This window comes from Equus quagga, chromosome 3, assembly GCF_021613505.1.
Source record: "Equus quagga isolate Etosha38 chromosome 3, UCLA_HA_Equagga_1.0, whole genome shotgun sequence".
NCBI lineage: Eukaryota > Metazoa > Chordata > Mammalia > Perissodactyla > Equidae > Equus > Equus quagga.
This window is the reverse complement of record NC_060269.1, coordinates 113,799,169-113,826,322: the sequence shown is the minus strand read 5'-3', so window position 1 is coordinate 113,826,322 and position 27,154 is coordinate 113,799,169. Positions and strand designations below refer to the sequence as shown.

The following is a 27,154-nucleotide window of genomic DNA, read 5'->3' as shown; positions in this document are numbered from 1 at the left end:
TAACATGTTATGAAAGCTGTGTGTGCTTTTTTCTGTCCTGCGCTGTTCCCCGTACCTTATGTCTATTAACTTGATAAGTTTAGTCCTCACAACCCTATGAGTGGGAACTCTTAATTCCCTCGTTTGTATAGAAGAGGAAACTAAGGCCCAGATGAGTTAAGTAATTTGACCGAGATCAGATGACTAATAAGAAGTCGATGCCTAGAGAGTTTGTAGTTTTTTCCAGTCAGCAGCTGTTGGCCGTTACAAGAATGTGGGTGAGAGATATTGGTGTTCTGGGCCAAGGTCTAAGGGTTGGAGGGAAGAAGATGATTTGGGGGGTGTCCAGGCTACCTCTTTAACAAGATTCAGTGATTGAAGGGGTAGGAGAGAGAAGGAAGGAGCTGAAGATGTCCCTTGGGAGTCTGAGGCCGTCAGCCAGGTTGGACGGTGAGAGGAGATACCCTTCAAGGAGGAGGAGGAGGGGGAGACAGTTCAGCTTGGGGTTTGTTGAATTGGAGGTTGACCGTGGGATCTCTAGTGATGTTGAGGTAGGAAGTATCCTAAGTCAGCTTCCCTAGAAGCAGAGCCTGATACAAGGATTCTCTGGCAAGGGCTTCATTAAGGGAGAAAGAGCCCTGCCCGGGCATGGAGGAGCAAGGTGGGGAGGGGAAAGGAAGAAAGAAAGGATTTGATCTCAAGGGCACTCTGGAGCTGGGCATGTCTCCCTTCCCATTGTCAGTCACTCATTGGCTGTAAACCTGGTGGGCAGTCAACTTCCATGTGGGTCTAAGCAGCCAAGGGCAAACGTGGGAGAAGGTTGCAGGTGTGAGTCCTTATTAGCTGCCCCCATAGCAGCAGGGATGGGCATGAAGATAGCTCTGTACAGGAGGCGTAGCACAGAGGAGTCTGGCCTAGAGATAGAGACTCAAAAGTTGTGAGCAAACAGCAGGTAGTTCAGTGTGAGAGTGGATTGCCCTGGCCAGGAGCGTGTGCGGTGTGAAGAAAGTCTGAACAAGCCACTGCATACGTCCAGTCGGTTGTGTAGCCCGTGTGGGTCAAGGGCACTCCATCCACGCTGGAGCCCTTATCGTTAACTCTGCTCAGTCTGCACAGCCGTATCTGGCTGCCCGACAGTGAAATAGAAGCTTGAATAGCAAATACTGCAAAGGACCCTAGGAAGAAGTAACAGAGGGCGGAGGGAAACCGGGAGATTGTGGGGTTGCAAGAAGGAGGGCAAGGGCAACAAAATTGACCCTTGCTGCTCGGGCCCTGCGCTGTCTGTATGGAGACAGCCTGCATGCAGCTGCCTGCCAGTCTGGGGTTTTGCAGGCAGGCAAGTTCAGGACACTGGTGAGAGGGCAGTTGAACAAAGGACCTTGGGCAGAGGACAGGGCCATGAGGACAGCACGGGAGGAAGGAGAGGCTGCAGTCTCTGTGAGGTTGCCTTCATGCTGAGAAAGCCTTTCCTCACTGTGTATTCTCACATGACAGGCATTTGTCCCAAATTAAGTATGTGTGTGTGTGTTTGTATTTGTTGTTTGTGAATGTGGATCTTGTTACTACTGCATTACATGAGTCATTTTTCCTAACCAGACATGTATTTCCAGAGGGGAGCTGTGACAAAGGCACATCCTCTGAGGCAGGCCATCTAGGGGTGACTAATTTATCATCTTTCTTTGTAGATATGTGAGCGAACTTCATCTGACTAGATTAAAAGGCACCGAAGGAGGCACTTACACGTTTCTAGTGTCCAATTCTGATGTCGATTCTTCCGTGACATTTAATGTTTACGTGAACAGTGAGTAAAACGACTGGCTCCTTATCATCTTGTTTTTTATTATTTTAAGTTGTGGCTGGTGTTTGTAACAGCTGCCGAACTGAGCTCATTGTGTACTATGTAAATAATGTTTCATGATAATTCTGACCTTAACAAAGACCCCGTGGTTTGGTGGTTGGAAGAATGTGTATGAAAACCAGTTCCTTGTCCTACATTGCACTGACCACGTGACCTTGTAGACGTCGCTCACATTCTGGGTGCTACCTTTGAAGTAAACAGAGGAGCCACAGAAGCTAAAAACAACAGTGGTTTGAGGGAAAATGTATTCTTTTTGTATTTTTTTTTTGAGGAAGATGGCGCTGAGCTAACTACTGCCAGTCCTCCTCTTTTTGCTGAGGAAGCCTGGCCCTGAGCTAACATCTGTGCCCATTTTCCTCTACTTTATATGTGGGACGCCTACCACAGCACAGCTTGCCAAGTGGTGCCATGTCCACACCTGGGATCCGAACTGGTGAACCCCGGGCCGCCAAGAAGTGGAATGTGCGAACTTAATCTTTGCCACCGGGCTGGCCCCGGAAAATGTGTTCTTGTTGATTGTTGAAATGGGGAGCCAGAGGTTGACTAGGAGCTGGATTACGGTGTCAGGTGGAAGGAGACACTATCAAGCCCTGACATGATTTCTTTGTTACAGGGCTGTCTCTTTGGAGATTGTGAGATTATTTGTGTTCAGATTGTTCTCCCACTAAGATGAATGCAATGTTGACCCAGCTCAGAGGGTCCCTACTGCATACCCTGTGGGTGCAATGGGAGAAGGGAGCGGGCGGTTTAGGGTGGGGGATGGCCGTGAACACCTGAGTCCTGCCCTGCTGTGGCCTGCACCCCCACAGCGCCTTGGAGAAATGTCTGCACAGAGGTTGAGGCCAAGGGCGCATACTCACCCACTGGGACTTTTGCCAAGTGCGCAGCTTCCTCCTGGCTCTCCCATGGTGCCAATCTGCATTTCCAAGGAAGGGCGGCAGATGCCTACCGCAGCACACCAGCCGGGGCACCAGAGCATGGGAGGCCTCCAAAGACAGAATCCTTGGGATTCCCACAAAATGGGATTCCCCATTTTGGGATTTGTAGGATTCCCACAAAATGACCATTGGAATTAGCCACGCTGGGTGTGTGGGGGCCGAGGAGACAACCTGGAACATTGCCTAGAGGACGGCTTAGTAACTGCTGGGTACTTCACATGTGTTGGGCTGCAGGACGGCAGCCAGTCCCTTGTCCACAAGGAGCTTACTACTTGCTACATGAAGTGATTTCACATCATTATGTCCTTGATGCTGCAGCTCAGTGGTGTAGTGGGCTGGGCAGTGGGATCCACGGACCAGTGAAGACGAGAAACAGCTAGTAAGTGATACTCAGGACAGGTTTTTGGTTACTAACCTGGAGTCTTTTGACTATACCAGCATTTCCAAAATTGTGTTTCCTGAACAGGATATGTGTTTAGATAAAGAGGGTCACATCTGTGCCATTAAACTCTTTTCTAACCGACCGACCTTCTCAAGGCGCTCGCTGTGCTGATGTGTATTATGCCTCCCCTGGAGGGGGCTGTGGAGGGCTTGTCCCAAGCTTGTTTGACCACAGAACTCTCCTTTCCAAGGGTATCATGTTCATTAATATCTCAGCTCCTTGGAACAGTTTTGATTATACGGTGTCTCATTGGCCCACAATTCAAATATCTCTAGATTAATTCAGATGTTAATTGGAGCAGCTTATTAGTGCATTACAAATGGGCAAAATTACCTGCTTCTGAAAAATTTTAATATTCAAGTAATTTACGAGATGATTGCAGATAAATCCATATCCATGTGAGCATAATATGCATACTGTCCGTACAAAACTTTATTTTGGGGGCCGGCCTGGTGGGACAGCAGTTAAGTTCGCACGTTCCGCTTTGGCGGCCTGGGGTTCGCCGGTTTGGATCCCAGGTGCGGATATGGCACCGCGTGGCAAGCCATGCTGTGGTAGGCGTCCCACACATAAAGTAGAGGAAGATGGGCACAGATCTGAGCTCAGGGCCAGTCTTCCTTAGCAAAAAGAGGAGGATTGGCAGCGGATGTTAGCTCAGGGCTAATCTTCCTCAAAAAAAGAAAACAAAACTTGATGCTCTCATATGGTGCTTCTTAAACTATCTGTGGTCAAAGACATTTTTTTTAAAATTTTGAATTCATTCTGGATCAATACTTCCTATAAAATACAGTAAGAACCAATTACTAGAAAAGTAAAGCAAAAAAGAAAAGATATACAAAATACGAGATCATATTTTTTTTATTATTAAATTCAACAGATACAAAAATTACCCTGTCAAATTGCTCCTTCTCAACTCTTGTTCTCAGTTTCTGTGCTTCCCTCGTGTGGTCCAGTAACAGCAGATTGTGGACGTGGCCTACTCCGCAGACCTTGCTTTGAGAAGCTCAGTGTTGGGGATTTTATTAAATTAAATGCTGTTTATCTCTCTCTTTCCCTGGCTTCAAGGGCAAGGAGGCATTAAGATCTGTTTCTTTTCCCCTTTTTCATGCTTTCATTTGCCAGTGTATGGTCTGCTAGTTGTGAGTCATTGACCTTAGAAAGATGTCGCCGAAGTCATCCTTACTTTTCTCTGGGTGACAGGGTTCCTACCGTTTTACTTGCCAGGCTAATTTACCATGTGGCAGGATCAGTATTAATCAGTTCTGCTGGTGAACTCGTGCCTGTTTGAAACTAGATAGGAAATGGCATCAACCTTCCCAGACGATCCTTTCTTGGATTCCCTGTTAGTACAGGAGGCCTTTTCTGTATTCTGGGGCCTGGGTCACAGATCCCCCCACAGCATTTACTGAGCTCCTGCTTGGTGCACTGAGTGAACAGATGAGGGTAGCATGTTTGTTCTGTGACCTCTTGGGTTAAGCTCTTCAGGAAGTCTTTTCATTGATGTCAGTGTGTTACAAACACGAAACTGACTAAAGGCATTTATTTCACTTACCTAACAGGTTGGATTTCTTGATCTCCAAATGCTTTGACAGGTAGCATTTTTATGTGAAACTTAAAACATTTGCCTCTTGTGAAATATGCCCCAGTTGCTCTTCATGGATATGTATAGTTAGCTAATTTCTTTGTTGATTTTTTTTTTCCTTTTTGGATTGAAAAACAATTCTAGTGAATACTATTATGGGGCAAAATTTTTTTAAGTTAAATTTTAAAATCAAAAGCTAAAAATAGTTTTAAAATTTAAAATTGGAGCAGTTGTGTCCATTTTGATGTAATGTTTTAGCTGAGCCAAATGTATATGTGGATCTACTGTATAGTATTCTGTAAATGAGCGTAGCCCCAAGGATGAAAGAAATTACACTCTGCAAAAATTAGAATTAATAAAAATCAGAATAATAAAGGCAAAGAATAAGGGCAGAAGTTCAGGGTACTTTTACTCAGTAACATTGATGCATAATTGCTTAATAGATTCATGAGAAATGCTCATGAAAATCCTTGATTTTGAATGGTTAAATGTTTGGTGGCAGAAAAATCCATTTGTTTTGAAAATTCTACATATAGATTTGAATATAGTGGGAGAGAGGTGTGTGTGTGTGTGTGTGTGTGTTTAGATTGTTTATGTGGGCGGTTTAGAAAAAATCATGTCCTGCCAGTTTGTGTTAAGAGGAAAATATGTAACATGTAAAGCTTGAAAATGTTTAATACTGTTTTTATTTCTCTAACTGAGGCATAATTTACATGGGTCTGTAAAGTTGGCTCAGTGACATTAAAGGTGGTTTATAATGGCCAAGAGTCATATGTTTGCCATTTTTCAGCACGACCTCCAGCGGAAACTGATGGGGATTTTCATTAAAAGACAAAACGGCCGGCCCCGTGGCCGAGTGGTTAAGTTCGTGCACTCCGCTTTGGGCAGCCCAGGGTTTCGCGGGTTCGCATCCTGGGCGCAGACATGTCGCCGCTCGTCAGGCTGTGCTGAGGCGGTGTCCCACATGCCACAACTAGCAGGACCCACAACTAAAATATACAACTATGTGCTGGGGGGACTTGGAGAGAAGAAGAGGAAAAAGAAAAAAAAGATTGGCAATAGTTGTTAGCTCATCTTTAAAATCTTTAAAAACCAATCTTTAAAAACAAACAAACCAAAACCAAAACAAAACAAGCCAGTGATTCTTTGCATTGAACTTGCATTGCTTACTGAAGTTGTATACAGAGATCATATTCTTAGTTAGAAAAAGTTTAATGTCATTTGGGGAAAATGCCCATTTGTTTTCCTTGCAGATTAAAATTGGGAGAAAAATAAAGTTCTAAGAACTATCAAACTCTCCCAAAGTGCTTTAATAGGCACTACTCTTTCCAGAGTTCCTCTACGTGTTAGAAAAAGTGACACCACCCAGATTCTTTAGGTAGCTTGCGATTTTTGCTTGGAAACCTATGGTCTCTTTGATTATGATAAATGTCACACAGTGAAGTTTTTTTTTACCAAATCCAGGACAACTAAAAGGACAAATGTGTATTTTAACCTTAATTTATTCACTTGTCTCTTTTCCCTCTCAGTATTTCTTGAATAAATTTCAAACATTTTGGTGGACTTAAATGTTAATCAGTAATATAAATATTTTATGTTTATTTTGGCTTGTATTTTCAACTGTCTCATGTGAATCCTGAAATAATTTACAAAATTGTGCAAAGAAATTATGATTGATATGATAAATCACTTGTTTTTCAAACCTCTGGAAAGATTTTAAGAACTTTTTTTTTTTAGCTTTATTGAGATATAATTGACAAATGAAATTGTAAGATCTTTAAAGTGTACAATGTGATCGTTTGATATATGTATACATTGTGTTAATTAACACGTCCATCACCTTTTGTATTTACCCATTTTGTTTTGTTTTGTTTTGGTGAGAGCGTTCAAGTTCTACTCTCTTAGCAAATTTCAATTATACAATGCAGTGTTATCAACTATCCTCACCATGTTTTATGTTCGATTATATCCTTATTCATCTTACAGCTGAAAGTGTTGTACCCTTTTTAAACCTTATCCGGTAGCATTTCTAGATCAGTATTACAAATCTAAAATTTGTGGCAAATGATATCTAGGAGCCATAAGTAGATCTCTTTCCCATCTTAAAGGTCTGTCCTTAATGACAAACCTGCCAGTTGAGTGAGAGTCCTGTCAGGTGGTGGTAGCAGGACAAGTAAGGTATAGAGAACAAAAGGGCTCCTCTTGTCTCGTTGGCTTTCATGGAGCACAGGTAATGTTAAGCTAGATTGGGTCTCCAGATGACTGCTGAACTGCACCAAATTAACTCTCAAAAGTCACAAATTTCACTCCATTTACTGTAGAGTGTTAACAAGGGGTTGAAACAATTTAAGGAAATGCTAAATAATGTATTATTTCTAAATCACTGCATCATGTAATTAACATCCTGTCTGGTGTGAGTGATTATTTATAGATCATACAGTATACCCAAATCAGTCAAAGTAATAAATCACCCAGAATGAGGCCTCTTGATGAGAAAGTTTCCCTTGACCACATTTGTGAAATCTGGGCCACCCTTTATGTATTTTTTGGTTCCAAAGTGAAATCCAGTTACGCATGGCTCAACAATCCTTCTTTTTGGGAGTAGCAACACCCTACAAATAAAGGACATGGTCCGCCTGACATTTGCCAAAGGTGAAGGTATACCTGTCAAGCCGGCAGTGTAGATGGCTGACTTTGGACAGACTGCCTGCCAGCCGTCTGGGTCACCCACCTGGCTGGAAGTCTCCAGGACCTTTACCCAGGGCACAATAGTAATGGTGGGCTTGCCTTCAAGGACTTCTCAGTTTGGGGGCTTTTAAGATCCTCATGAAATGAGAGTGAAGTTACTAGAACTTAGAGTTTTGGGAAGGTTGGAAGCGTTTTCCTACCTGTTAACCTGTTAGCCATTCTATTTTTGTTTTTTGAAGGTTATAGGCACCTTCCTTCCAAACACTTGGGTGTCCAAACCGTTCTTGTGTTAGAGGCTAAGAATGTTAAGACTAACTGCTAGCCCACTTGTCTGTTGAGTTTTGCTTGAGAGACTTCGCTTTTTAGTGATGGTGTTTTTTTCCTATTAAGTGGACTCTAATAGCCCTACTTCTATGGTTGTTAAATTACTGGAATCCTTAAACATTAAATAAAGCTGGTGCTGAATAGAACTCCTTTTTTATTTATTTACTTACTTTTGAGAGTTTGCTGTAAGGCTACGACAGTAACCACAGTAGCTTGGTTTGTGCAAACATTTGTGTACATGTATTTTTAAATTAAAACAATTTTTGTTTTGAGGAAGATTAGCCCTGAGCTAACATCTGCCACCAATCCTCCTCTTTTTGCTGAGGAAGACTGGCCCTGAGCTAACATCTATGCCCATCTTCCTCTATTTTATGTGTGGGACGCCTGCCACAGCATGGTGTGCCAAGCAGTGCCATGTCCGCACCCAGGATCTGAACGGGTGAAACCCAGGCCGTCGAAGTGGAACGTAGGAACCTAACCGCAGTGCCACTGGGCCGGCCCCAAAACAATTTTTTTTATTATAACAATGTTATGTGAAGGATAGAATAACTAGAAAATATAAGCAAGAATAAATATCAAGCAAGTTTTAACTGTACCTTTTTAAGTTTATTTACATTTTAGAGATAGCCTTTACTTCCAGACCATTAAAAAAAGGTGTTTTTTTCTTGGACAAAATGAGGTCCTATTGCTTCATAACCTTGGCTTTTGGTGCTAAACGAGGAAAGGATTGTGAGCATCTTTCCATGTCATAAATGCTCTTCTGTGGCATCATTTTGGTATCTCCTTGCATGGGTATTTCATAACTTCTTGAACCCATGTCTGATGCAATTTTGAGACATTGTGGAGTGAGAGATGGGACTCTGAAATGGTGTGACTAAGTTTTAAAAGAAACCCATCAGACGATTATTTAAAGTTTATAGTTATCTTGTTTATTCTCAAATGAGCAACCCTGCCTGAGTGCCTGGGAGTCAGTAAGGTTATCATCTGTTGTTATCTTTCATGCTCCCACATCTTGAACATATGTCGTGGATTCGCTGCGCTGGACAGATCTGAATTCAGGAATAGTTTTCAGATCTTCTTAGTATGGTAGCTCATCTCTGTGAAAATAGTTGCTTGTCTTTTTACATTAATCTTTTTATAAGTAATATGTGTTCATTTGAGATATCTGACGGTTGAACTCTGTTTTTATTTTCTCTTCCTGAACTTGAAATGAGTTTTTGTTCTTAAATTGCTGGGGAGTTATGAGTGTTGTTTTTGATGTGACACTTTAATAGCTCCTTCTTATGAAGAGGATCTCTGTGGATATGAGAAGTGTTATAGACATTTAAATCAAGCAAAAAGGGATATCATGGCAACCTACTTTTAAAATAGAATTTGACTCTCTCATGTTCTGAGAAAATTTAGGAAATGTGGTTCTGACCAAGAGTCTCATTTTTCCCACCCTCAAGTCCTGTTATTCTTTTCCTTCGTGTCTCCTAAGACAGTTGGTCTGATGGAGCATGTTGCTAAGTTGGGGATTTATTAAATGCTGAACCTGTTCGAAAACAAGGTAACTTGTGTAGATGGTTAAGCCCTTTGTTGACTGTATTTGCGTGGTCTGGCCTTTTTTTCATGTGTATGGTGGAAAAGCAAGAGAAAGAAGTTTAGATATGTAACCATGTAAACTTCTGCCAGCACTGACCCTGAACTTGGGACCTAACTTTTCTAAAAACAGCAAGAGTAGTTCCTTTTATGTTTGTGGAACTTCTACTCTATGGAAATTTCCCTTCCAGTTGAGCCACATGTGTTTTTACATCAAGTTGGCTCTCTTCATTTACAAATGTATGCAGGGTCACCTCTAATTTAGTGGAAATTTAAAATAATCCAAGAATAGGTACATAATTTTTCCATGGGCATTGTGTCAATACCCTTTCTCCTCTACTTGTGAATTAGGTGGCAAAATGAGTTCCCTACTCTGACAGAGTAGAAAAATAGCAAAAATGGCATTTTATCTCATGCCTGCCCTCCTTGGCGGCAGGCAGAGTTGCATTGTGAGGCAGGTACACATCACCTGCCCCATGTCTGGGTCACACGGCCATGGTGCTCCTGTAAGTTGAACCCAGTGATTCTGGCTGAGGAAGCCTCTCTCCAAGTAGTTTCATCATGTTTTTTTTTTTTTTGACTTAATCGTAAGATTTGGGAGATCTTTTTGATGGCTGTTTAGAACAGGGGTGGGCAAACTATAGCCCTGGGGCCAGATTCAGCTTACAGCCTGTTTTAGAATGGCCCATAAGCCAAGAATTTTTGTGTTTTTTTGAATGGTTGAAAAAAAATCAGAAGATTTTGTGAGACATGAAAAAATTCAGATTTTCGTGTCTGTAAGTAAAGTTTTACTGGAACACAGCCATGCATATTCATTTACATGTCTTTGGCTACATTTGTGGTACGGGGTGGAGCTGAGTACTTACGAGAGACCCTATGGCCCACAACGCCTAAAAGATTTACCCTCACGCCCTTTACGGTAAAAGTGTGCTTCCCCCTAGTTTGGAACATTACTTCATTAGGAGAATGACTTTTTTTTTTTTTTAAATGATAAACAGTCTGTTGAAGATAACTGGATACAGGAGACTATAGTTGAAGTTTTGTTTCATCTTTTAAATTTCTGTTAAAGTGCCCAGCCAGTTTTTGGCTATCTTGAAGAATGTCTAAGACAAAATTTATTTTTAAAATATCTATTCTGGGAGATTTTTAAAAACTATACTATTCCTTTTATCAGTAAAAGTTAACCTGAGTAGTACTTCTATTTTAGCTGATTTAAATTCCTTTATTGTAACGGTACTATGACAGGAATGTAGATTTGACCCAGACTCCCAAACCAGGATAGGTGACAAATTGCTGCAAAGCATTGCTGTATGGTCATTAAACCATCCTAAAAACAAATCCATCCTTAGGATCTCTCTTCATTTAGTTTTATTATTTAGAGACTTATGTCGTCGTTCTTAGTCCTGCTATTACAGAGTGTGGGCAAATTTTATAGCAGTAGTTGGTCGGGGTGGTTAGAGAGAAGAGCTGTATTCAAAAATGCTTCCCCACCCATTACAGGTATATCTCCTCCCAACCCACCCCCTCAGCTCTTGTAATCTGGGCTGTGTTCTTAGAAATTCATTTTGTTCTTGCCTTCCCTATGGACCTAATGGTGGTGAAAAGGAGTATTTTTCAAGATCACATATCGGTTGGGTAAATCAGCGAATGGTTAGGATTTTTAATTGCATGAGCAATAAATTCTCAGTCCAGTCATAAGCACTCTGAAATCTGCCTACAAGCTGATCAGTGTTGTTGGAGACACCGGAATGACTCAGGTCCATAATGCTTTGAAAGAAGAAAAGGCTATTTTTTATCTCCACAGGAAATACATAACTCACACACCTCTTAGGCTTATCTAAACCTGCAACTTGGGAGGAATTAGGGAAGGTGTCATTTGGTCTACGGCTGATTGCAGAATATCTGAGAAACCACAGCTCAGACTTAACCTGGAGAACTGCAGGGAGTTATGTATCTTTAAAAGCAAAATGTATACTTAATGTCTTAACATGGTGCAATGAGGGACTTACAAAATGCAGATGAGCCCAGATTTTCGTTTTTAGGAATCAGATTTATACCTAGCTCATTCTTTATGCATTAAGCATTTCCTAGTGCAACTTGCCATGCACAGCCCACACTGTACTCGTGTAACTCAGCCTTTGCAGAAGGAAGTCTCTCATCGCCAATGTTAAGAACGGGGCTGGTATTAGGGTCAGGCCAGAGAGGCACCTCAGGTGCCAATTTAAGGAGGTGCTCCCTCATGGTGCCAACCCTCCATTTGCAAAACCTTGAGGGTAAGTGTCTTAAATTCTGCACCCTTCATGCTTTTCTTGCCTCACCCTAGTCCCAGCCCTGGACAGGGTCCCTTGAAGGTACTTTTACAAAGTGCATTGCTGGGTCATATCCTAAACCTACTAAGTCTCTGGCAATGGGGTCCAGGAATCTGCATTTTAACCTCTTTGCAAAGTGCTTCCAATGCACATTGAAGTTTGTGAACGCTCTGAGCTTGGTTGGCCAACCTCAGGCCCAAGAGGACAAAAGCTGCTCCTTGAGCCTCAGGTTATGGCCCACCTGGGATAGTACCTTAAAAACCTGCCTAATTACCAGCACACGGAAACAGGGAACAAGTAGGCCATCCGGACACACCATTTGCCAGCCCTGGCCATTGTATAACTGCTACCAGGTGTCACGCTGGAAGGCTTGGATCGTAGAGCATTTGTAACCAAAGCTACATGTAATTGATTATGTAATTTTGAGCTGTTCCAACTTTTTTAATTAAAAAATGTTTTATAGGTTCATTATTAGCTACATGTTCATTATAAAAAAATGGAAAACAAGTCAAAAGAAAAAAATAGATACTATTTGTAACCCTACTACCCAGAGATAACCATTGTTAATATCTTAAGCTATCCTTTTAGCCTCTTTTGGTATTGAGTTAATATTTAATTCCACTAGAAATCCACCATGTAGCCTTAGGAAGGATGAGTGACAAAAGGAATGTCGGGATAAGGAAATCTGTCTTATGAACTTGATTCCCATTTGAGTCCTATCCAGTTATCTTTGCTGTCTGTGTATAGACCCTTCTCTTCATTAACTGCAGTATTAAAAAAAAATTCACATGACCCAGGTATTTGTGTATACTTCTTATTTTATAACTGCTACTGCAAAAATAATGGAAATAGTGCCCCTACACAGGAAAGTGACCATTAGGCTGTTCTTCCAGTCCCTTCTTGTGACTTTAGTTGAATTCATTTGGAATCTGAGGCACTTATTGCTTTGGGGAGGACTTAATCGTTCAACAGCTCCTACTGTGTGTCTCCCGTCGGTCAGGCTCTTCAAGGAGTCAGAGGGACAGTCAGTAAGATGTGGTTCCTGCCCTTGAGAATATAGAGTCTGATTAAGAGTGTCAGCTGCTCTTAAGTGCTAGCGAGAAGAGACCAACCACCTTGGCTTTGGCGAGTTGAGGATGGCTCGGAAAAGGAGGTGACACTTGTATCGAGTCCAGAGAGACCCACCGTATGGCGCCTGTGGTCTCCAGCAAATAGCCTTCTCCTAAAGTTCCACTGTTTTTTTGTGTTGTGTCCTACTTTTCAGCCCAATCACACAGTTGCCCATGATAATTAAATGAAACTTGCCAGATGGATGCTTTCGCAAGACGATCGCTCGTCTTCTTGCTCTATTTGTGAAAGCTGGCATGGGATCCAAACTCTCAAGGATGCCCCTACCTTGAGATTGCTTTGGAGTGTCGCTCTTTTGTGTGTATTAGCCAAATGGCCTGCCCATCAGCAGGGCCAGGTTGAGTGACAGGTGGGTGTGCCATGCATGTGGATACTCCGTTCCCTGCCAAGCCATTTTGCCTGCAAGGAGGTGAGGTGCTGAGAGCTTGTTCCACAAAGATGTCATTTATCAGTGTTACCTTCCTTTGAGGAAATAAGCTTACTAGGCTTCTGGGCTATCAGTCTGTCTTTTTCACCACATCTATTGTTCCCATCAATCGCAGCAAAATTGATGTCAGATTTCCAGTGCATCGGGTTAAAACACATGCGCATTATCACACTCTTAAAGAAGTAATTTTTAGATCATTGAAGAAAATATTTAGGCTGGCAAGAAAAGAAGAACTGAATCAATAATAATTCTTAAATTTTTTGTTTCATTTCTGTGAATCATTTTTAGTTCTTTGTGCTTTGTGTGCTCCATCTCATTGAATTGTCACAACCCCTCTGTGAAGTGGGTACTGTTGTTCCCGTTTGACAGATGAGGAGATCTGATCCAGGGCAGAGAGCTGATGGGTGTTTGTAGTCAGTGTTCAGGTCTGTCGGCCACACACATGGCCTCCCGTGGTCCTGTGCTCAGGCTTGGTGCTCTCGATGCTGTACCAGGGAGACAGGGCAAGCACATCCCTGTCCCCACCACCGGATGCTTACAGTTTAGCCAACTTGTTCTCAGCAGGTTAGAATCCTTCAAATAGATTACCAATAGAACAGCTGAACGCAAGTTCATCTTCCTTCCGCTTTAGAAATAATCTCAAGAATTTGCAGTGCTTTAGGGCACCCATGATTGAATATCAGTTGATTATTGTAGTTACACAGAAATGTCAAATTAGAGCATTCCTGCTGATATAATTTACTTTTTCGGTGATTGTACTCAGATTTAGATATATGTATGAATAACACTCTCGGGCTGGTTTCCTCTTCTAATTTTCTGTCTGTGTTTTGCATTTGAAATAAAAATTTGGGGTTAAAAGCCCGTATGATATTTTACTCTTAGGTTTTCGATTTTCTGTAAAAAGGGTGATTCACCTATTTAATATCTATCACCTCTTCACCCCTCCCCCCAAAAGAGGAAATTTCCAAGGTCGGGGGGCTTCTCTTTTCCTGTAACAACTCCTAATTTCGTCCATTCCAGTCTCTACAATACTTTGAAAGCCCGATATCAGGAATCCTTTAAACCAAATTTCCACCTTTAATACAGTTTGGAATTCCAGAGTCTTGATTTAGAAGCGGTCTGTCAGATTCCCCCTCACTGGAAACAGAAACCCTGCCAGGTGGTCCTGCAACCTCCAGATCCCCGGAAGAGCCAGTTCACAGACCTCCACATTTGCGGGGCGGACAGTCCAGCTGGGCTGGGCAGCTCTCACTGACAGCCTCTCCTGGTTTGACCCCTCACATCCACCTCCCTGTACCTTCCACTTCCTGGTTCAGATTCTCCCCTTTGACTAACATATTCCCTCCGGGTCTTCTTCAGCCTCAAGAAGGTGCTAAGTTTTCTAAAAGAATGGAGTGAACCTTGATGAGGTTTTCCAGCAATCTGACGTATGGCCGCTTCTCTTTTCCTGCAGCAAAACCAGAAATCCTGACTCGTGACAGGCTCATGAATGGCATGCTCCAGTGTGTGGCAGCAGGATTCCCAGAGCCCACAATAGATTGGTATTTTTGTCCAGGAACTGAGCAGAGGTGAGATGATTATTTTGGGTCCTACTTAACACGCAGAAGGGATGGACTGCGATTCACTTGCATTTCAAATGGTGTTTTCAGATTTTTTTTTTTTAAAGCTTTGTTTTGCTTATTATTTTTTTCTATCCATGTGGCTTTTTAGAGGTCATAATTGCTATATTTTTCTTGGTAGACATTAATTTTGTTTGCTGAAAAATGATTACTGAATGACTTCTCTATTTTGCTGGTTATCTTTTTGGATTTATCGTGCAATTTCCAGCCTGCAGGTAGATAAAGCAATTTTCCAGGGCAGAGTAATTAGATTTCCATTCTATACACAGGAGGTAATGTGTGTGGGAAATGCAGCTGTAGTTATCATGAAAAAAATTACCTCAGAAGTTAATTGCCAAGTTACCAAAAAGTAATGATCGTGCAATTACAACATACACGTGGTGTTTGTAAGCGGCGGGTTTTCAAATGGTTTTCTGCTTGATGAGGTGTCCGGCCTCTGAGCAGAGCGCATGTGGCAATGTGCTTCCTCTGCCTCACAAGCGACCCTTAAGCCTTAAATTGTCCTTTCACATTACCTGAAGATGAAAATGGGGTCAACTTTGCTGTTTTTATCCATCAAAAGCTATTTTATGCTCAGGGTTTAAAAGCCCAGTGTAACATCACAATTGAATAGTCAAGATAATAATAGAAATTTTATTTTTCATCAAATAGACCTTTTTATCACAACAACTTGGAAGAGGTTCCATAGGAGTGTTGTCAGCTGAGTTTTAGTGGAATGTTTTCTGCAGGGAGTAATAGGGAGGGTTCAAGACCCCTGGAAAGCATGCCCACAGTGGAAGCAACTCTGGTAATACAATCATTCATTCAGCAAGTATTTTTGGAGTGTCAACTGGATGCTAAACGTTGGTCCAGTGAACAGAACACATGTGAACCCTGGCTTTGTGAGTTTATCTGCTAATAGGTGGAGATGGGCGAAAGATGAAATAAACAACTAATGCGTACAGGTGTTAAGTGCTGAGGCGAGAAACAAAGCAAGAGAAGGGAATAGAAAACTGCTAGGCATGTGAGGGGTATGGGTGATTTCAAACAGGGTCATCAGGGTTCGTCATTGCGACCTAGAAGCACAGCCTGTACCTCCCTCCATAGAACCTGGAGCTGCAGGGTCCTTGCTACTGGGGTTTTGGGGGGGTTGCCCTGTTGTTGTCCTTTTTGAGACTTTAATGCTTTCCTCCTGTATGCTTTTCCTTTTTATGCTTTGTACATCCTCTTGCAATTAGTTTATTTATAAGGGCCTACTTTGTACCGGGATGTGTGCCAGCCATCTTACTTAATTCCTCTCTAATCCTTTCAATAACCTTCCAAGATGGGCACGACCATTCCAGTTTTACAGCTGTAGGAACTGAGTCTTGAAGAATTTAAATAACTTGTCAGAGGTCAACAGATTAGGGGTTTGAATTCAAACCCACATCTCACTCCAAACTCTCATCTCCCTCTTCCTTCTCTTCCCCGGTGCTTTCCCTGCTCACGGGGCCACAGAAGTGCTCATTCGTCATCACTCTCTGACATCAGCGTGTAAGAGGAAAGTTCCAATCTTGAACCCTTAACTTAGTTTTAAAAGTACGCCAGATCCGAGGTGTTGGATTGGCTCACTGATTGATTTTCCTGGAGTAAATCTGGGCTGTTATTTTATTCCCCCTAGATGTTCCATTCCTGTGGGGCCGGTGGATGTGAAGATACAAAACTCATCCGTGTCACCGTTTGGAAAACTCGTGGTTCAAAGCTCCATCGATTACAGTGCATTCAAGCACAACGGCACGGTCGAGTGTAGGGCTTACAATGATGTGGGCAAGAGTTCGGCCTTTTTTAACTTTGCATTTAAAGGTAACAACAAAGGTATATTTCTTTTTAATCCAATTTAAGGGGATGTTAGGCACTGCCTACCACGTCAGTCATGATTTTAAGTCCATTCCATCATTGGCCATGTCATTTCTGGTAATACCTGCATTGCGTTCTACTGTCATCACACTCCCTACGTTTCGTTCTGTACTAGTTTGTTAAAATTCATGCAGTAATTTTAACCATGTACTATATATATTTTATGTGTGTGTGTACATATGTGTGTTCTGTCCGTGTGACATATATATCTCTCTAAAGAAATTGTATGTTTCCAATTGTTTCCATTAAAAAGAGATAGAGAAATCAAATAGGGGAATATATTTACCTTATGCTCAAACCAGAAACAGAGCAATTTAAAAATTCAAGTTCAATTTCAAATTTCAGTTATTTAAAATCAGTTATTTTAACACATTGCCAGACACTATATGAGAGTTAACACTGCCTTTTATGGTGTCATGTTAGTAAGTTCTTTCTATAACGTCTTTAAAGTTTGATTTATGAGTGACTAGCTCTCCTAACGTAGGTGAAATGATCCTTGTGGATGAAATGATGAATTGGTATGAAGTTAGAAGACAAAGAAACTGAGCACCTACATTTTTAGGGCTCAGGTTTTGTTTTCTTGAGTTGGCAAAGATGAATGCCAAAAAGTGGTGAATTTTCAGTTTTTGAGTAATGAGGGGAAGAATGTTACATTGTTCTTCGTCATAGTTTTTTTCAGACAGGGCAATGAAAGGAACACATTAAAAATGTTTTTCTCGGTTGTTAAAAGAAATTCATGCTTGATATAGAAAACTGGGAAAATACAGGAAAGCATAAGGAAGAAAATGTAAAGCATCCGCAAAGGAAACTGGCTAAAGTTGTCCAAGACAGGAGTTTTGTTGAGGTACAAAGTTCATTCAGATGTTGCTTTTCATTGACAAACAGCATAAAGTTATTCTTTTTTTTTTTTTTTTGAGGAAGATTAGCCCTTAGCTAACTACTGCCAGTCCTCCTCTTTTTTGCTGAGGAAGCCTGGCCCTGAGCTAACATCCATGCCCATCTTCCTCTACTTTATATGTGGGACGCCTACCACAGCATGGCTTGCCAAGCGGTGCCATGTCCGCACCTGGGATCCGAACCGGCGAACCCCGGGCTGCAGAGAAGCGGAACATGCACACTTAACTGCTGCGCCACCGGGCTGGCCCCATAAAGTTATTCTTATGCTATAGAAATCTCAACTTCTCTTCCACAGTAGTCTGGTTTAGAGATGTTATTTTTAAAAATTCCTTTGACTAACAAGAGTCAGATAATAACCAAGGCACACAGCTGAGATGCCGGTGGCTTTGGACCCTGCCAGGGGCTGTAAGATGGGAGGTGGGTGAGCTTGGGTTTCCGTGATTGTGGTGAAGATCCTACTCTGCTAATAGGCTGTGATTCCATGTTCCTCTCTCATTTTAGAGCAAATCCATCCCCACACTCTGTTCACGCCTTTGCTGATTGGTTTCGTGGTCGCCGCTGGCATGATGTGCATCATCGTGATGGTTCTTACCTACAAATATTTACAGGTAACCATTTCTTTGTTCTCTGCCCTGAGGGCTATACTGCCTGAAACATTAACCATCGAAAGATGATGTCGCTTTCCCTCTCTCCGCCCGCAGAAACCCATGTATGAAGTACAGTGGAAGGTTGTTGAGGAGATAAATGGAAACAATTATGTGTACATAGACCCAACGCAACTTCCTTATGATCACAAATGGGAGTTTCCCAGAAACAGACTGAGTTTTGGTCAGTATTGAAACGGGGGCTTTCCATGTAAACTTTTGTGCACACACAACAATGACTTTAGGAACCCCAGTAGCTTCCTTTGTTTTATTCCACCTGAAACAAGAAGTGTTTTATGTGAAATTTCACCACCTTTGATAGCTTTGAGCTAAAGTATATTTTAGGGAAATATGTCTAGACAAATTTGTCTTCAATTCCTTTGTTGATTTTGAAACCGCACCAATGGTCCCTCACCATCACTGCCACTTACTTCCTTGTCTTCCTTTCTACAGGGAAAACCTTGGGTGCTGGCGCCTTCGGAAAGGTTGTTGAGGCCACTGCCTATGGCTTAATTAAGTCGGATGCGGCCATGACTGTTGCTGTGAAGATGCTCAAGCGTAAGTTCCTATACGCTACGGCGCGCACTCAACGTCAGTTTTCCAAATTTGCTTTTTTGCTAAAATAAGATGTTTCTAATTTTTAGCAAGCGCTCATTTAACGGAACGAGAAGCCCTAATGTCTGAACTCAAAGTCTTGAGTTACCTTGGTAATCACATGAATATTGTGAATCTTCTCGGAGCATGCACCGTTGGAGGTAAAGCAGTGACCCGCTTGCATTTTATCACCTGTCGAATTATCAGAAGGGGGAGATTTTGATATGATTTTGACAATGCTTGATTATAAGCTCCTTGCAAGATTTTTACCCAAGTTGTTGTTACCTCTTGCTAGAGTCCCCCCTGCAAGAGTTATTGTTCTTAAGAGTGTATATTTTAGTTTTCTCATCGTGGGGTGGGATAGCCCATGACATACCCTAGTTACTATCACGTATGTTGCATCCACAGCATTGACCTCTTGAATATCTCGAGAATGTCTCATCTTGTGCCCAAAGCTTTTCTTTTTATCTTGCAAGCTTTATGTTTTGCTGGATCATATTTAGTCACTAAAGGGTTAATATTCATTTGCATATCATAATTAAAAATAGGCCTTTAAGCCTATCAGCTCACAAATATACACCAAATGAAGCAAACACCTCACTCTTGTAAAAAATAAATTTCCAATTCTAAAGCATTAGTCAAGCCTCCCATCAAGGATTTCTGTGGTGTTTCCAGAAAGCATTTTGGTCTTAAAGAAACAAAGATTAGTAAAACGAGCTGTTCCTTGAGAACTGGAGAGATCCATGGTCACGTTGACAGCTTTATATAATTTCTTAAAACAGACCCCATACATTTTTGCCTCACCACGTCATGACTCATTCGTGAGAAATTTCCGCCCGAGTTAATTAGTTGCTTGTTACCTTCAGAGCTGCAGTTTTAGGCATTCACAACACCAAAAAACATTTTCGGCTAGTAGTGCTCAGAACGCAGGTGACGCCACCTCATTTCAGGTTGTCACCCGCTTTCCAGTCTCGTCTCAGCGAGCTGGGCTGTTCCGTGTGGTTGGTTTTCCTCTTGTGCCGCAGTTTGCGCTCTCATCGTTTCCGTAATAACGTTAACCGAGAGGCGTGAAGCCCCACTGTAAACTGAAGGAAATCAAAGGATTTATGTAGGACGGTTGATAGTAGCGTAAGTTGAAAGCCGTAACTCCTGTCTGTAAAACCAGCAGTCACACCTGGCCCCTAATCTCTCAGAAATTCAGGTAAAAAGGGGCTTGCTCGGTTAGTTTTACTCCAAATAATGCCAGGTTTTGATAAGCAATGTTAATAGAGAGGATTGTATTGGAACTAAGTAGGCTCATCCATTGAACCTGAATATTAATGACTCTGATCACCCTTGGGTATTTTAATGGGAGGCAAGATTGTCTATATGTCTCACCTCTTTCTACCCTTTTCCTATATGCTCTTAGGGCCCACCCTGGTCATTACGGAATATTGTTGCTATGGTGATCTTCTGAATTTTTTGAGAAGAAAACGTGATTCATTTATTTGCTCAAAGCAGGAAGATCACGCAGAAGCAGCACTTTATAAGAACCTTCTGCATTCAAAGGAGTCCTCCTGGTAAGACCGATTTACATAGATAGTCAGCTGTCGGCAGGCAGGTAGTTCGTGGGGTCATAAGGGTTTGCAATCAAGGCTAATTCTTTAAAAAAAATGAACTGAGGTCCTTTGAGATGCAAAATCAGAATTATTAAGTCATTTAAATGTGATTAACCATTTAGGCAGTTCAAATAGTGTTTTTAAAGATTCAAATGGTGTTAAACTTAGATTTTTGTTGATTTCTTTTCAAATGCATCCTTAGTTTTTTTTTCTAAGCTTTAGTTCTGTTCAACTGAAGGAAGTCTATACTTGTTTCTCTCATCGTGGTTCCGCTCTTGGTGTCATTCCATTTATACTGTGGAGCTTGGTCCTATATGCCTCTTTATAGGGAGATGCTGTTTATAGGGAAAACGGGAAAACTTGTCAAGTTGTCACAGTAAATTCCTTTAAAACCTTCAACAGGATGGCAGAAAGCTCTGAACGTATCTCTGCTTTTAGGTTTCTCGCTGTCTACCTCTGAATTATTTCTGTATACCTTACCCTTGTTTTTTTTTAAACTTATCATGCTATAAAAAGACACTACAACTGTAGCACATTTAAAAAAAATTCTGTTGCTTATTTTCATCTCTTTCATCATTGATAGCATTCTGAATTTGACTGATGTGTAAAGAGCTTCAGGTTCCTTTAAGGAGAATGAGTGTGGTTTACCACCAGAACAGAATTCTTCTCTGCCATGCTTGGCCTGTTCTTTCCAGATGTTGTTAAGATCCACCACGTAAGAAGATTTCCCAGACTCACCCAGCCCAACAAAGTCATACTCATCACGCCCAGTCCCTTATACCGTGTATTTCTGTGGTTGTATGGAGGGAGTCTCCTCTCCATTTTATTTGCTATATCCCCTACATTTCCAGATGACAAGATTTTGTCTCCTGAACTCTTAACGCCAGGCCCTCAGGGAAACCTCAGTAAATATTTTTGATGAGCAGTTACCCTTAGAGCCCTTTTCTGCACCTCTGGCTAAAGTTTTTTGTTTTGTTTTTTTTTTAAAGATTGGCTCCTGAGCTAACAACTGTTGCCAATCTTCTTTTTTTTTTTCCCTACTTTTTTCTCCCAAATTCCCCCAGTACATAGTTGTATATTTTAGTTGTGGGTCCTTCTATCTTTGCTATGTGGGACGCCATCTCAGCATGGCCTGACGAGTGGTGCCATGTCCGCGCCCAGGATCTGAACTGGCGAAACCCTGGGCCGCCGAAGCCGAGTGCGCGAACTTAACCACTTGGCCACGGGGTCGGCCCCTCTGGCTAAAGTTTTAAACCCCAGGTGAAGCTTTTTAACTTTTTTTTAATCCTGTAAACTTGAGTAGTCTGAAGTGGTAATAAAATACAGTACAAACTACCTTTTTTTGGTTACTCCAGAGCATGTGCTCTTTATATGAATAAATGAGCTGCTTTGCCTTATTTCTAAAACTTTGGCCACATATGTGTTTCTTAACTTTCTGAGATAATGGCCTGCATCGTTCCATCCTGTGTGGTATTCTTTGTGCTTTGGGATCCCATATGGGATTGGAACCCCCAGCACGCTCTGAAGGAGATTGTTGTCATGGTGTTTCTATGCTAATCAGAAGCAGGAAGTACTAGAAATCTTGAAGACTCTCCAGCCAAATGTTGCAGATTCAAGAGGTCCAGATGGTTCAGAAAATCATCCAAATTATTGGTGTTTGTCTGAACCAAACTTGATTTTGTTAAACCTTCTCCCAGCAGTCACTATATATTAACAGTCTCTGCCTTCCGCCACGTAACACGTCTCAGAAGCTCTGGTTCTTTGTCTCTTTCTAGTTTCCTTCTTCTTGTCTCTTGGGGCTCATTTAGAGAGTTGGAAGTACTGTGGCATAATGTTTTTGGCTCTCTGTTTCCCATTAAATCCCTGGTGTCAAAAGATGGGAAATTTCTAACCTGAGTCCCACATATGATTGAACACAAAAAAGGCCATCTAGCTCCTGGGGATTGGACCCTAATGTATATTAAAAACTCCTCTCTTACTGAACAAGATTTTCTTCATTCAAACTTGGCAATACTTTTCTTTGAATAAAATTAGCATATTTTGTAAAAAAGGGAGTAGGGAGGTAGAGCCTGCTCCATGGGTGCTCCCCCGCTTTCCTATTTTATTCAATCGTCATTTGATGGATGTTTCATCTCTCCCAGCAATGATAGTACTAATGAGTACATGGACATGAAACCTGGAGTTTCTTATGTCGTACCCACCAAGACAGACAAGAGGAGAGCTGCGAGAATAGGTGCGTACCTATCAAGCAATAAAAACAGCTTTCTTTTACCGAGGATTTCGTATACTACTATGGAATGTAACATCATTCCTAGTAGTGCCTGGTTCTCCTTCATGTAGGGTCTCATGGCCATGCCAATGATCAATGGCAGTTAAGGGTTGCAAGCGGGCATTTGGGGTCAGAGCATGTGTTACTGTAACTGAGCATCTTACTTGCATATATAAAAATGTATGCATCTCAAAATATACCAAATATATGTTTTGCATATCAAAAATACGAGATTTTTGTATTATTCCACCATCCTTCTCTCCTAAAGATTTTGTAACTTAGTCCAGGATTGTAAATACTAACTTTGTGATTCAACACCCACCTTTCCTCACACTGGGGAGGCAATTTGCCTGCAAGTTCACATCCGTTAATTCGTTACCAGCCTTTGATATTGTTGTTGTCGCCGTCTTTTATTTTCCTTGCCTTGAGGGTTTTAATTGCTGAGAAAATCCTTCTCCTCCTTCAGGCTCGTACATAGAAAGAGACGTGGCTCCGTCCATCATGGAAGATGACGAGCTGGCCCTAGACCTGGAAGACCTGCTCAGCTTTTCTTACCAGGTGGCGAAGGGCATGGCGTTCCTTGCCTCGAAGAACGTAAGTGGGAAGAGTCCTTTTGTTTTTCCTTCATCGTGGAGCATTTTAGAGCCCTAGTTAGAATGCAGAGTGTCATTTTGAAGTGTGGTTACCAAAAGCACAGGAAATTTAGTTTCCTCATGTTCCAACTGCTGTCTCTTTGGAATTCCTGTTCTCATTTATAAGCTTTAATGTGTAAGCCTGTCTAAATGAGCTTTCTATGAATATATTTTTGTATGCAATGAATTCATGTAAAACTTTTGGCTTTTAGGATATAGGAGCTGCTCTGAGAAAATAGAGAAATAATTATTTTATCAGCAAAAGGAGCAGGTACCTCATGTAGTGGCAGTGCTTGGTGAAGCATATACTTGAGTCTTATTAAAGTTAGACCCCAAATATTGCATGTGTGGTTTATGTAGTGTAGGGGAAGAAGCAATCAGGATAATAAACATTTGGGAAAAAGACAGGGGTGGAGAGAGAATGATGGAACCATAACAAGGAACATGGTCCCTGGATAGGAGAGAGGAGTTCCCTAGGACATGGGACTAGCAGAATAGAATAAGATTACAGATTCTGCCCTTAAGTGTTGGTGACATTTCCAAACAATTACCAAACTAAAAGAGGATATAGGATGGCTGAAATAGCCTCTTCCCTGTGTCCTTGGGAGATGTCACATTGAAGTTGCAAAGACATTTTAGAAACTCTGTAAAAAGACAGTGAAAGAGAAGCATGCAAAATGAGTTCTCAGTTTAAAAAATATGATACAACTATTTATAATGTATTTTCCTGTGAATGAAAGCCGTCCTAAGAAGAAGAAAAGCATTTATTGGAGTTGGTTTTGAAAGTGATTATAGTAATTAAGGTCCTAACGATGTGAAACACAAGTTTTGAACATCATTCAGAGCATAATTTAGATATTTATTTTTGGTGCACTGAATAGTTTAAATGTAAAGCAAAAAGTATTGGATTGGTAGAACATAAGTGGCATTCTAGCATTAAACATAGTTTTACTCTTTAAAAGTTTAAAATAAATTTAAATGGCTTTCTTTTCTCCCCCTCTCTCCTAATAGTGTATTCATAGGGACTTGGCAGCCAGAAATATCCTCCTTACTCATGGTCGAATCACAAAGATTTGTGATTTTGGTCTAGCCAGAGACATCAAGAATGATTCTAATTATGTGGTCAAAGGAAATGTGAGTACTCACTCTCTGCTTGACAGTCCAGTGAAGGATTTTAGTTTCACATTTTTATAAGAATTGTTTTTTATGATTTTCATAATGCAAATGCTCCCTTTGAGATAGCATGCATTTTAGCAGTCAAATTAAGTGTACTTCAGCAAAATTTGCGTGGTATTGCTGAACCATACTACAACTAACATTCTGATAATAGGATTCTTAATTCTAATTGTGTAATTATGGGGCACGTGAAAGAAACAGAAATAGCCTTAATTTTCATTATAGCCTGAGAATAGCAATGAACTGGATTTTGTTCAAGTGAAACAAATGCAGACCTGAAGGTCACAGCAGGAGAATTTTATTTTGAGATTGACATGCTATGTGAAAAAGATGAAAATCTAAGATAATGTTCAGAATTAGGTATCTAGTGTGTTGGCTCTTTAATCAATAGAGAGCTTATTACATAGGTTCATAAATAATAATTGGTTTATAGAACATTGTGATTTTATTTCAGAGGCCTTTATTTCATGGCCAATTTTCATTGTATCATCAGAACAACCCCTTGGCATTAGAATGCAGTGTCTTCGTATTCTAGGAGTTGGGGAAACTAAAGTGCAGTATATTTTAGTGAGGTTTGTCTGAGATGACATGGTCAGTAGAGGCAAAACCAGAGCCCATGATTTCCAGATTTCCCATTAGTTGGAAGCCGTATAGTTCTATACAGATATTCTTCTCTGTCTTTTTTCACAGCACCGTTTCTACAGTCCAGATTTATTCCTGGAGGTAGCTATTTGTGTGCCTTATAATAATGTAATATTTTCTCCTCCATCACTATGGCATCTGTATAGGTAGGCTATGCTTGACTTGGTTTTGTAGAAATGTTGCTGGGTTTACTTCCAGACTAAAGCATTGCATTTCTAATAAATCTTCTCTGAGGCTAGATTTCATCATTAGGAGTGTTAAACCAAGTTCTCTCCATCCTGGTGTACTAGCAGAGGAAAGAATGAAAGGTGGTTCCTTATCCAGGCCTTTGAATATTGACAGAAGAGCAAGAGGAAGAAGGTAGTGGGTTCTGGACCCAGTCTTGCTGAATTCGAATCTGATTCTGTCATTTAGCAGCTGTGTAATTCTTGGCAAAAATTACCCAACTCCTCTGAATCTTGGTTTTTCTCCTCTTGGGAATAATAGTGTCACCTGCCTCAGTTGTTATGAGGATTAAATGAGTTAATGTATATAAAGTGCTGAAAACAGTGCCAGGCCCAGTGCAGCTAACACTTATATGTGGCACTTAGCGTTCTGACTATTCTTTATAGATGCCTTATTTGGAATATAAATAATCATGAAAGTGGTTATGCTGAAGCTTCTTAATAGGTTGTTATTAGTTAGTGACCTTAGTTGGAATTAACAAGGATGGGTTAGGTCCCCCTAGGCTTCCAGATTGTGGCCTCCAGCTCAATTGAGCTAAACTAACCCATCACAGATACCGCTCTTCACCAGGCTCTGGATAAGGAGAATTTATGGGGCAAGTTAAAACCAAGGAAACTCACACAAAGTGTTACTGCCCCAAAATTTCCATCAGAGTCATTGGAGATGTCCCTGTGGTGCCAGTTTCTCTGAAAGTTCTCCCATTTTGCATGGGTTCTTAGTCATTTTTGTGCCACCTCTTTCATAATCTAAGGATGGCTGTGGATCTCTTATCAGAACACTATTTTAAATTCATAAAATAAAATACATAGGATTACCAAGAAAAGCAGTTAAATTGAAATACAGTTATCAAAATATTAAAAAGTAAATTTGTGATATGTCAATACATGTGCTTCCTTGTTATACAGAATAACATATTCTAGCTCTGGGTCTAAAACTAGTATAATTCAAAGTGGTAACGACCGTAAGTATTGCACTACAATGAAGATACCTATGATTACTGTTGGTGACAAAGTCACAGTGCTTTATTATCTTCATTTGTAATTTAAGGAAATTAAACTTCATTTAGAACTTAGTAGAAACAAGAAAGTAAGTTTTCCAAGTTCATAGTCCCGCGAATTTAAGATCTCGTAGATCTCAGGTTAAGAGCCCTGTAGGAACTTTAGCACCAAATCTGGGAGAGGATACTGGGAGGATTTTTTTCCCCTACTGACTGAAATAACTTTAAGACTAGAAAAAATTGTCTTCCCAGCTTTCAATCCTAAATGGTTTAAGTAGGGATCGATTTAGCTTTTTATGGTAGATTAAGATCTAGGAATGCAGAATGTCTCTAAACGCATAATAGTCACGGAAAGTTTAGGTCTATTTTAGCAGAAAGAGTTCAGGATGTGAAGTCTAGCTTTTGAATTTAAACTCTGAATCTGCTGCTCGCTGCCTTGGAATAGTCATAATCATCCTAAGCTGCTAGTCTTTACTGAGTGCTTGCTTATGCTGGGCAGTTTTCAGATATTAGTGAGTTGGGCACTAATGTGCTAAGCACTTTCACCCACATTTAACCTATAAAACAACTCATGGAATCAAAGTATATTATTTTTGTTTTACAGAAGAAGATACCAAGGCTTAATTTACAGATATTTAAGTGACTTTCCCAATGTATTAGTAAGGGGATGCTTTGGTTGCATATGACAGAAAACCCAAAAGGAAAGAAAGAGAAGTGAAGGAGTGGCAGG

The 27,154-nt window shown here is 41.0% G+C and overlaps 1 protein-coding gene across 4 annotated transcripts in view; it reads left to right on the top strand.

Moving 5' to 3' along the window:
- Window positions 1-27,154, top strand: part of KIT (KIT proto-oncogene, receptor tyrosine kinase) — an 81,591-nt gene that overhangs the window by 49,835 nt on the left and 4,602 nt on the right. For 2 of the 4 annotated variants that reach the window (XM_046657309.1, XM_046657308.1), the window contains exons 7-17: window positions 1,665-1,780; window positions 14,710-14,824; window positions 16,515-16,696; window positions 18,149-18,255; window positions 18,349-18,475; window positions 18,745-18,849; window positions 18,936-19,046; window positions 20,294-20,444; window positions 22,625-22,716; window positions 23,219-23,346; window positions 24,396-24,518. In XM_046657309.1, the coding sequence (XP_046513265.1) occupies window positions 1,665-1,780; window positions 14,710-14,824; window positions 16,515-16,696; window positions 18,149-18,255; window positions 18,349-18,475; window positions 18,745-18,849; window positions 18,936-19,046; window positions 20,294-20,444; window positions 22,625-22,716; window positions 23,219-23,346; window positions 24,396-24,518 (1,357 nt within the window). Of the gene's footprint in view, window positions 1-1,664; window positions 1,781-14,709; window positions 14,825-16,514; window positions 16,709-18,148; window positions 18,256-18,348; window positions 18,476-18,744; window positions 18,850-18,935; window positions 19,047-20,293; window positions 20,445-22,624; window positions 22,717-23,218; window positions 23,347-24,395; window positions 24,519-27,154 lie in introns of all 4 variants that reach the window. The other 2 variants (XM_046657307.1, XM_046657306.1) reach the window with 1 other exon arrangement.